The following is a 12,310-nucleotide window of genomic DNA, read 5'->3' on the forward strand; positions in this document are numbered from 1 at the left end:
TATATTCTCACTTGTGTGTTTTCTCTTTCTTTAACGTGTCGATCCACAACAGTGTTGACTCCTCAAGAAGGCCCAACAGTTGTATCATATCCGAGTTCAACATTGTGGGGGAGCAGGAGTGGTTTTTGGTGGTGGACCACACACACGGAGAGTTCAACACTTAGCAGTGAGATGTTAATGTGTCGAGTTAAAATTTTAAATTGGATGCAAGATTAGATGTTGCGCAATATATAAGTAAGATGACCCATATATCTTTTAAGACTTTGAAAATGAGATGATCCATATACCTAATGTTTTAAGACTGTGAATAATGATGTAATGGCTATCTCACTTATGTGGTTACTCTTAACCGAATATGATGATGCAATTCAATGTACGCTCCCACATAAATCTCAATATTATGATGATTTATATGGTTAGATTTTAGGTATCATTAGTTTAATTTTCTATCTTAAATTTTAGTTTTTGGATATCATTCATTTTAATTCAACTTCTATTATTTTGAATTCTTTTACCGTTGATCTTTGGTAGGATCAGACAATGAAAAAATATATATGTGTTTTGCTAAGTTGACAAAATATATGATTATTATCCTTAAAAAATACATATTTATTAGACATTTTAAATTGATCTAGCATTTTCTAAATGAGTATGATATTTTGGTAACATAATTACCCAATAATCTCCAATGATCCTTCAACAAATTCATAAAATTAACAGAAACTCATTATTCCATATGCTATCATAGGTAAAATACACACCCCTTTAATTCTTCCCTTATCATTGATATCATGTTCAAATTACTTTTTCATTTTCTTTCTTTTTTTAATTTATTTTCTCTCTTTGCAAGAACAAATGGAACAAAAATATCCCTATATGATGAAACCCACCAACCCATAATTTTTATCATGTTGTTTGTTTGATCTTATTTGACTATCTCATCTGATCACAGACACAAAGAGTCACACAATTAAGATAAAGATGATAATGTGTCATGTGTGAGTTAAACATCTACATTTGAATTTGATGCAGTAGTAGAAATTGTGCAACATATAAGTGAGATTTCCAATACACTTAATGTCTTAATGTTTTGGGTGAACATATGATGTTAATTTCACTTGTGGGGTTTCTATTATTTAAGTGTGGTGATCCATTTACTTAATATATGGATGACATTTGCTAAAAAAAATATATTAAATATAAGTTTTTGGATGTCGTTCGCTTTCATGCAATTTTTTTATCCAACCTCCATGTTTTAAATATCTTCACTTTTGATCTTTGGTGGGGTCAATGAAAAAATGTAGATATGTTATGCTGAATTGATAAAGTACATGCTAATTAGACATTTTTAAAATCAGTTATGCTATATAGTACGGAGCTTTGCATACAAAAAAAGACGAAACTCATAGGTGTTTCACGCTGGGAAAATTATAATTCTGTATTGGATGGAATAAAGGCAGTATGGGGGTAAAAAATTGGCTGCCACGTAATGCATTTTCTTCCCTTAGCTTTTCGTTCCGTACTAAGAAGCATTTCTCTTTTAAAATAACGTGGCATTTTTTAATTAAGTCTATTTTTTAATAAAATAATTAATCATAAATTTCCAACTCCTTCAACTAACTTACAAAATTACCGGTAACTCATTCTATTTTTGATACTTCCTTTTCCTCTTTTCATGAAGGATAGGAACATAAACCTACCTCTATCAAACCATCATTAACCCACATTTTTTTTTACCATATTAGGCCTCCGCTTGACCTTATTTGACTATGTCACCAAATCACAAACGTAGATAGTCTCACACTAAGAAAGATATGTTAAAAAAAATTACCAACGAAAAAGAAAAAACAAATTATATAGATTGATTAATTTGTTGATGCAAATTTTTGCAAAAGTAAAATTTTGCTGTAACTTGATAATTTTCCACATTTATAACTTTTTGTTGATCATCGCTCACTCGTTCCTGAAATCAACATCTTATTTGTTGTCTTTTGAGGCGAATTCCTAATTTCAAAAGACCTTTTATTTGTGAAAAAGAATCTAGAAGAAGTCAAATATACATGAAGGGATTATCATATAGGATTATAAAATTGACACACAACTTAACATTATCCGATAAATACAGCTTCTTTTAGACCAACTTACTCCGAATAAAAAGGAAATCCCAAAAAAAAGGTGGATTCAAAACCAAATCCATTAAGCTACTAATTTAAACTAAAAATATACACTATTAAACAAATTAAAAATAAAATATCTCAAAATCATCATACACATGGAAGTTAATAGTGAACTGAGAAAAAAATTCAACCAATCCTATAATGAAGAACAAAACAGTTGGTTGAAAGTGTCATTTCCTATTAAAAATATATGTTGCTCCTTAACATGTAAAAGAGAACAATTGTTCAAGAAAACATGAACACTTAGTAATATTGTCCTTCTCATAAGGTGTGAACTTTATTTAAATTGTTTGTGTAAAAAAAAGGTATAGATAACGAAGAATAATCGGAAGAGATAAAAACATATGAGAATGAATCTCTTTTATTTTTTGGTAGAAGAATGAATCTCTTTTTTTTTTTTATATAAAAGAAAGAACAAATCAACATAAAAAAAGGTAAATATGACAACAAAATATATTTTAGAAAGAAAAAAAGGTATAGAAAGTAAATATGATTTTTTTTTTTTGAATTTTGACTTGAATACATGTTAATGCTTTTTAATGACATCTATGAGAGAATTATTGTGTGAACATAAAGAATTAGACACTTCATTTGATATCACATACATAAAAAGAACAAAAATAATAGAAAAATAATAATTAAAGAATCATTAGTTTTTAAATGATTATATCATAAGCATTGTTTGTGTGCGACCAAACGAAGTGTCTAAATCCTTGTGACCATCCAAAAACTTTTTCATCAATGATACATTATAATGCTTTGAAAAAAAAAGGAAGTAAAAGAAGTAGAAGAACAAATGCTAGGAAAAACAAATATTTATTCATATCCTTTAACCCAGACCAGAGGTAGAAATTTCTAATCGAAATTCATTCCATATTTGTGAATGTAAGACCATCCACAACAGAGCACCCAACATTGGGTGCTTAAGTGGGTCCCCTATGTCCATATCACCAATTTTACGGTAATAATTAATAAGCACCAATTTTCTCCAACCTAGCACCTCAAAAGGAATTAATAAATAGGCCCTTACAAATAACTCTATATTATTACATTTTTAACAAAATTTATTCATTTTACTAAGATTTATTAAATGGAACCCCATGAAAAATGAAGAGAGAGAGGGTGCTTCCATAACCACCCTCCTCCATAAGCACCCATATGTTTTTTTTTTTTTTGAAATTAAGCACCCATATGTTATACTCCACAATGAGGGTGCCTATTTAATGTGGTGCTAAATAGGTGAAGCACCCACCATTGTGGATGGTCTAAGAGCCTTCTACATGGATATGTATATTATCAAAAGATAGTAGAATAACCTTAAAAGAATTTATTGATGAAATGAATAATAAATTTACATGAATTTTGTAATAAAAAACGATGTATAGAGAAATATGATAGGCATTCAAATATTGCTTGTATAGTTGAAAAACAGTGTTAATTTCATCATTACTCGTATCAATCGTTTGTGGTCATTCTTCTTATGAAACAATTGAACATAGGGGAAAAACCAAAATAAATTGATTCAATACACACAAAAAGTTGAACGAAAAAATAAGAGGCACACACACACACGGGCTTAAGAATCAAGCACAACATGAATCAAAACAAACATAAGAAGCTAATATGTGGTTGAATTAGTTGCAGAGTGAACGCTGATAAGTGGCTGAATCTATCGTGTGGTGAATGATTCAACACTAAGAGAATAAGAAAAGTTATCAAAACATTTTCCAAGATTAAAAAAATATACTTAATAATGTGTAAGAAAAATAATTTTGCATATTTTATTTAATTTTGCATATGTCATGAATATAAAAATGGTTTTTATAAGTGTACTCCATGTTTTGTACCTATAAAAAAATTGTAAAGTAAAAATAAAAATTCGTTGGATGTGTGTGAAGAGAGACTAAGTAAAGAAAGAGTACAGAAATAATTCGAGTAACGTGAGTATATATAGTGAAGACATGACTATAAATTTGAATACAAAATAGGTACCCAAAATCAATACAAAATTATTGTCAGACGTTTTTATTTGCATTCAATACGTACAAAACATGGAGACTATAAATTTTTCAAGGGAAGACATTAAAAAAAATTGCATTGACTTCGACAACTTCTATAAAATATTAGTACCAAAGATATCATTACCAAAAAAGAAATAGACCACTAAAGCAATAGAGACATGAACAAATGGTAGCAATTAGAAAAAAACAATTGAAAGCAACTAATGATAGAAAGCAAGATTATGTGCAACGTGTACTTTGAAACTCTTGTAAGTTAGATGTATATTATAAAATAGACGGCGTATACATTTAAGATCCACTTAGGTACATAAAATGGGATTTCTATTGTGGATCTTCTTTGTAAAATGTGTTCACTCCCCTGAAAAATTGTGTACACCATGAAAGAGTCCGAGATCGAATATTAATCATAACATCCGATGAAACAATTTTGACATTTTTATTATTTGAGTTAGGAATTTTTAGGACTAATTTTCTCAAACTATAAAATTGTTTTAAATATATTATATATGTAAACTTAAATATATCTATTCACACTGGTTTTGTTTAAGAAGCAAAAACAGAAATTGAGACAACAACATGTACTTGGGGAACCGCCGTATAGAACCCGCTCAAGGGGTGCTTCATCTCCAAGTGTCCAATGATTGTCCTATATTGGAGTGCTTAAGGTATTGGCAACTCGGACACAAGAGTTGTTTTCCGTCTCATAAACCATTGTTAATTATTATTGCGGAATCTTTGATTTTCGCGGTGTCGAACAGGTTCCGAATGTTTATTGATGATTTTGGTGGATTTGATGAAAATCAAAGCCATGTTGCTGGTGATGTTGACTTTTTACAATTCCAGAGACTCGTGCTAAAAGTTTAACAGAAATTGTTGCCCTTTTATTTTTCATTCTCTTTTATTTTCAGCTTCTGAGGTTTTTGGCTTAGTCCCCCTCTTGTGTATATATTTTCCCCTTTTTTAATAATTCTTTTGAGTTTGGCGGCATAGGATACGGGATGCGAACCTAGTTGAGATGCCGTTGTTTCCTCTTGATATTTGTCCTTTCTCCCGGCTTACAAAAAAAAAAATACTTGAAAAATGTAAAGTTACTAAAATACACCCAACTGGTAGGCACTATTGTTGGATGACAACTTTTTAATGTTCCAAACATACAACAATGTTTATAGTAACTACTATTCATGGAAATTAATCAAGCAAGTATTGACTATTTGTTTTTTACCGTGTATCCTTTAAGCGTAAATGGAGTCGAGTAAGACCACAATGAATGGGAAAGGTTTCTCTTAGGAGATTTAACATTGTTGTATATTTTAGACTATATTTGAACATATGATTTTTGATGAAGCTTAAGAAAATCTCTTACCATCCCATCCAAATAACCTTGAATAACAGGTATACATTTTTTATAATTGGAAATGAGTCAATCACAAATAAATTGTATAAAATTTTGAAAACTGTAAGGATGATTATAGACGGGTAACCATTAAAAAATGAGTAAATTGTATAAAATTTTGGAACCTACACATTTACCTATAGTAAAAAAATGTCACGATCTATAAGTAATTGTATTTTGTTTTGGCACAATAAGCAAATGTATTTATTAGGGAAAAATATAAGCAAACATTATACTGTTGTCTTTTTTACAGAGAAAATCATACAAAAAAAAGTTATGTTTATACCGTATGAATTTACAAATTTAACATCAATTTTTTTTTTTTTGGAAATAAATATAAGTGAATTGGATTCCTAGAACGCTTACAAAAGTAATTTTCAACCATCTGGATGAGTCAATTACTTACTAATTGAGTCAACTTTCATGGCTCAGAGATTATTTAACTTAGTAATTTTGATTTTTTTGGATTGATGAAAAAGAAATTACCTTAATTTTCCCCTTAATGATTAGGTCCGTATACGTGCATTTTGAATAATTTTGATACACGTTCTGAATTGGTTTTAATTTTGAATGCTTATGATTCATGTTTTAATTAGCGCATTAATAATTTGCGCTGAACAATTTGATTCAGTTTTGAGTAGAAAAAGTGTATAATATTTCATAAATGTTAAGATTGTCTTTTTTATGCAACATAAAGATTAAGAATTGATGGATATTTAAAATATATAATCTCATTGACAAATTTGAATGTGTGATGAAGAATATGTTTTGCTAAAGATAAAAAGAATAGGGGATAAAAAAAAGATAAAAAGAATACCATTTGTGTTTAATGTGCGTATTAATGGTCATATTAATTTGTGAATAAAAAAAAATTACGTAAGCAGTTAATTAGGGAGAAACAATACACATGTACTTTTGCATATTTAGTTTCATTAAATTAAAAAAAACATATTAAAAAATAAATGTGAAATTATGAAAAGGTAGCTTATGACCTTATGTTTACAAACATATTAATAAATAAATTTAAAAACATATTTGAACAAAAAAAAAATTAAAAACTTATTAATAAATAAATGAGAAACTTCCTTAAAAAAAAAATAAATGAGAAACTTATGACCTTATGTTTACAAACATTGATTACAGATTTTATTTTGAACAAATACATTAATGATTTTTTATTATGATATTTCTAAATATAAATCAATATAAAAGTGTTAAATTCAATCAAAAACACATAAGTGACCAAAAAAAGGCAATATACATAAGTTTTTTTTTTTTGTGTAAAAATATAATAAAATTTAGATAATATATATTTTTCAAATTGTTTTGTAATTATATAAGTTCCTCTTTTAAACAATATCATCATTCAATTTGTAAAATAATAATTCGAGTAATATGATAAAACAATATTTTTTTTTGAGGAAATATGATAAAACAATATTGAAATCAAATAAACAAATAAACTAAATTGACCACAGAAGTTTATAAGGTAAATATTTATTTTAAGGTAAGCATTTTTTAAAATAAACAAATATATTGAATTGGTTAAATAATAAATAATAATACAAAACATTATGTACAAAAGAGTTTTGATGTTTATAAAGATGACACTCGTTTCTCTAACATGATATGAAAAAACAAAGTGTATCTAACACATATTCAAAAAAACAAAATATAGCTACAAACTACAATATGTAAAGCAAACAAATGAATTGGATCCTTCAAAAAAATGAATTGGTTGAATATGAAAATAGATGACAACTAAAATACAAATGTATAATCTTCCATTAAAGTGTTGTTAATCTTCTCATCCTAACTCTGTATCTTATCATACCATGAGAGTTCTCTAACAGTGACATGGATTTTCTCAAAAAAATAAATAAAACACAATAGTTAGAAAAATAGTTATAATCATTAAGACACAAAAAAACACAACAATACGGAAACTACTATAATAACGATTATTACTAAAGATCATATTTTTTCAAAAATAAATAAATTGCATAAACAATCAAATATTGTTTGCCAAACAAAATATTTCTCATTCACACAAAAAAAAATTAGCAACCAACGATTGACAAAAAAAAAAGAAGCAAAGAAACTAATAAGAAAAAGAGAATACATGGAAGAAGCAATGTAATTTGCAATGGTCTTTCGAATATCATTTATATAGACAATTTTGCAAGGGTATTTTAGTATTTTTGTTTGATACCAAGCACATTCAAAAAGGAGTATTTATAACGAAATCATTAGAAATCTTTTTCTTTTAATTTTGTAACCTCTCTTTGTGCTAATTCCATCAAGCATTTATATTGATATTGTTCATCATCCTTTTTAATAAACTTCTAAAGCAAACTATTTTTTTATTCTCTATTTTGGGTTTTTTTTTAAAATTACAAAAAAAAATATAAGAAAGTAATTTTTAAAAAAATGTAAGGATTCATATTTTTTTTATAAGTTTTATACATTAAAACAAATTCAATAATTTTTGTGCATATAGACACTTGATATCTAAATAATGTTATAACGATAAATCATCATCATCATCATCATCATCATCATCATTATTATTATTATTATTATTATTATTATTATTATTATTATTATTATTATTATTATTATTATTATTATTATTATTATTATTTCTATTCAAAATTACAAAAATAATATCAAAGTCATACCTTAAAACAATTTAAATGAAATTAATTTTTTTAATGGTCAGATTGTCATTACCTATTTCACTAAGCCTTGAAATTTGAATTTCAAATGGAACATCAAGTTGAAATTTGAAGTTTTAGGTGTATTAGAGCATTAATTAGAGCATTAATGATGATTAACAATTTAGAGTGCCACGTGTACTTTTACAATTTTTCAAGGAAAATATATATAATAGAGATTTTGTACAAAGTGTCCTTCAAAAAAATTATTTTGTACACAATGGTTACACTTTACAATTGTAAAGACTCATTCCTTAAGTAAGTTAGCACCACATAAATAACAAATCTCTTCCATTAGAGTTGTAACATTTATGTATTTTTTTTTATAGTTAAATTCAAATTCAGGACTACTGATACTTAAAAAGAGACATATATCTTTCAAAAAAAAAAAGAGACATATATATGAAACAATATTGGTGGCAAGTATGAGTTATAAAAATAAGAATGTATAACAATATTATATAAGTGAGATCATCCATATACATAAATGTCCTAATATTTTTGGTGAATATGTCCGATTTCTCTTTGATGATCATCTCCACACACACAACACACACCACCAAATGATCTAATAGTGGTATCATAGTATGCTTACTAAATGTCGAAAATCTAATTGATAATGTATGGCGTCTAGTTGATGTGATGAGTGTTAACAACAATGTAATTGCATGTGGACAAAAAAACTTATGTTTGAGGGGAAATATACCCAAATGAATGGATAGAGTCACATTTGAGCTGCAATATATTTTGAGACAAGTGTAAGTTAAAAGTCTCACATTTGATAAAAAAAAAAAAGTGAATGTTGATCAGCATATAATTTAGATGACTCGTGTGCCTAATTTCTAAAGGTTTTTGGTGAAGATGTAATTTTAAATTCTCTTTATACATATGATTGCTCTTAGACCTATGTGATGCTCCGTCAGACTCTCTTGATGACCAAACAATGGCATACTAGCTATTCATCGATCATTCATGAATCATATACTCTATTTGTTCTACATAAAAAAATGTTCTAAAACGAGTGTCACTTTCGATTTTCATTGTGATGCTCCCATTTTCCCATTAGAATTATCATATTTGCAACCAAAAAAAAATGTCCCAAAACAATTGTTATTTTTCAATTTTCATTGTAACATTAATTATTTTTTTCTAAATATATCATCTATTAATATCATGTGCATCAATCTCAAGCTATTATTTTTCACTCTACATATTATTAATATTAGGTCAAATGCATCTAAAGGTCCTTTAAGTTTTTCGTTTTTCCCAAAGTGATCCTTTAAGTTTCAAAAGTCCCAAACAAGTTCTTTAAGTTTCAAAAGTCCCAAACAAGTCCTTTTAGTTTTTGAATTGTTTCAAACAAGTCATTTTAGAGGATGATGGTGATGATTCAGATGATACCAACAAAGAGCATTATCCACCATTTGCCATACCTAAAAAGATGACTAATTTTAAGTGGGTGTTAGGAGCCAGATTTGGTACCAAAGATGAGTTCAAGGAAGCAATTACCAACTATGCTATCTACAATAGGACTTGTTTGAGACTTTTGAAGCTACTAATAGTTAATAAAGATAATTTGGTACTTCTTAGTTTATGTTTTCTTTCAAAAAAAAAAATTCTTAGTTTGTGTTAAATGGCCTAATATGACAAAAAAAAAAATTAGACGGAGAGACATTATTTTCTTTTGGTTGAGCCCTTTAATTAACAATGTGTGTATCACTTTCAACTTTCAAGTCAATATTGTTCACAGTACATTCAAGTAAAAGTGAATACACCAAATAATTGATCAGGTGAATCACTCCAAAGTTGCTATAAAAAGGGCTTCCATTACCCTGCTAGAATTGGTGCAGTAGTTGTTGGTACATTACAGAGATAATATAAACCTGAAGTACTTTCTGCACTCTGCAATACTTCTACACTATTTTATACTATTCTTCCCCTTCATCTCTCTACTGCAAATTCTACTTTCACACCTCCCACCTCTTCCCATACTCTGCCACTTTCACTTTTACTCATCCTCCCCATTACTCCTGCAGCCTCTATTTTTCTGCACTTTCTTTCTTCCTTCCATTCCTCCTTGTCTTCTCTCTCAGAACATTCATGGATGAAGACATACTGAAAACTTTGGGAAATGTTGAAAGCAACATGGACATGATGACAATGATGATGCAAATGGAAAAGTTCCCTGATTCATATGAACCTTTTTATAGCAACACCAATAACAACACTCTCAATCTCAATCTCACAAACAATGATTTCCCTTATGGAAACTCAAATGTAACTTCATCACTCACACCTTCATTGATCAATCCACCATTATTGTCTTATCCTCTTCAACAACCAATGACACCACCGCCGTCGCTTCAACCCAACAGAGTTCAAATCCCATCAGGAAGAACCAACAATTCTTCATTCTCCTATCCCGAGAAGAAGAATTCAATGGCAGCAATGAGAGAGATGATATTTCGAATGGCGGTTATGCAACCGATTAACATAGACCCAGAAACCATTAAACCACCAAAGAGAAAGAATGTGAAGATTTCAAAGGATCCACAAAGTGTAGCAGCAAGACATAGAAGAGAAAGAATTAGTGAAAGAATAAGGATATTACAAAGATTAGTACCTGGTGGAACAAAAATGGACACTGCTTCTATGTTAGATGAAGCTATACATTATGTGAAGTTTTTGAAGAAACAAGTTCAAACGTTGGAACAAGTTGGGGCAAATAGACCTTTGAATGTTGTTGGGTTTCAAGGAGTGGTTTCTAATGCTAATTTTAATTATTCTTCTTTGCTTAGAGGTTGTTCATCACCTTGCCAAATGGTGGGTCCCACTTCCAAACAAATGCTTAGTTGACACTTCACAAAGATACTGAGAGAAATTTAAATTTGTTGCCAATTGATATTTTGAATTATTAACATCAATGAATTTGATTCCATATCCAAATATATTACATATTGAAAATGTATGCATCAATGATGGATATGGTTTTTTATGGTTAAACTTTGAATATTGTAACCAAGTGTTATATATTGTCATTGTTTAGATTTTTTCCATTTCCAAAAGATTAATGGAATAAGCTAATGGATGAATTTGTGTTATTGTTCTCCAATTTTTCTAGCTATATACTTTTTTTTTTACCTTATGACTTATATCTAATCAGAAAGAATATCATATAAGTGTTTGAATAAGTATCTTTCAAAAAAAAAAAAAAAGTGTTTGAATAAGTAATAGCAAGAAAATCTTTTGAATGATAGTATAAACTAGTACAGGTTCAATGATATATAAAACTTTGACCGATCTAGTAGACTTGTAGTACGTATGTTGTTTTTTGTCTCCTAAATGTCCATCAATCTTTGGTCAACATGTGCACCCAAAAGAAAAGTCAATAGTATTATTTTGAGTAGATTTTCTTCATTAATTATTTTTAAGCATTGGACCTTAATTTCCATGTTTTATAAATTTGAAGGCTAATTACATAAATAACCATATGTATTTTGATCGACTTGTGCATATATATGCATGCAAATATATGTTAATTCGCACTTGCATCGTGATTTTTTTATAAGTTAACTTAAATTAAAATAGTATATAAAGGATGATACTCAAGATCGTTTATGCATATGTGTCAAATTATATTATAGTATAACTAGAAGACAGACCAAGGGATCACTAATTCTAAAAAATACCAAAACCTCTCTGCCCTCAATGCAACCAAAAAAAAGACAAGTCAATCTTTGTCCAAATTTAGGAAACGGATATCCTTCCAAATGGAAGTTTTTTGAAGTAAAATCTCATCCACTCATTAGTTTATATCTTATGCGGTCACAATCATTTAAAAAGAATTGTTATGTAAATTAAGTAAATTTGGACAATTCAGATTTTAGTTGGTTGATGAATGGATATTTAATATGTTACGGATTTGAACTTGTTACATTTCATATTTCAGTTCTTAGTGTATGAGTTTTGTTTTTAGGCTCTTTTGAATCAAAAATATCATTG

General features: G+C 28.4%; 1 protein-coding gene across 1 annotated transcript; it reads left to right on the forward strand.

Annotated features, from left to right (window-relative positions):
- Window positions 1-10,152: 10,152 nt before the first annotated feature.
- Window positions 10,153-11,420, forward strand: LOC146919785 (transcription factor HEC1-like). Its single transcript, XM_085713188.1, has one exon. The coding sequence runs from the start codon at window positions 10,409-10,411 to the stop codon at window positions 11,162-11,164; it is 756 nt and encodes a 251-aa protein (XP_085569314.1). The 5' UTR covers window positions 10,153-10,408; the 3' UTR covers window positions 11,165-11,420.
- Window positions 11,421-12,310: the final 890 nt, after the last annotated feature.

The sequence above is a fragment of the Medicago sativa genome, chromosome 5, assembly GCF_051527215.1.
Source record: "Medicago sativa cultivar Bolivia chromosome 5, Bolivia_mono, whole genome shotgun sequence".
NCBI lineage: Eukaryota > Viridiplantae > Streptophyta > Magnoliopsida > Fabales > Fabaceae > Medicago > Medicago sativa.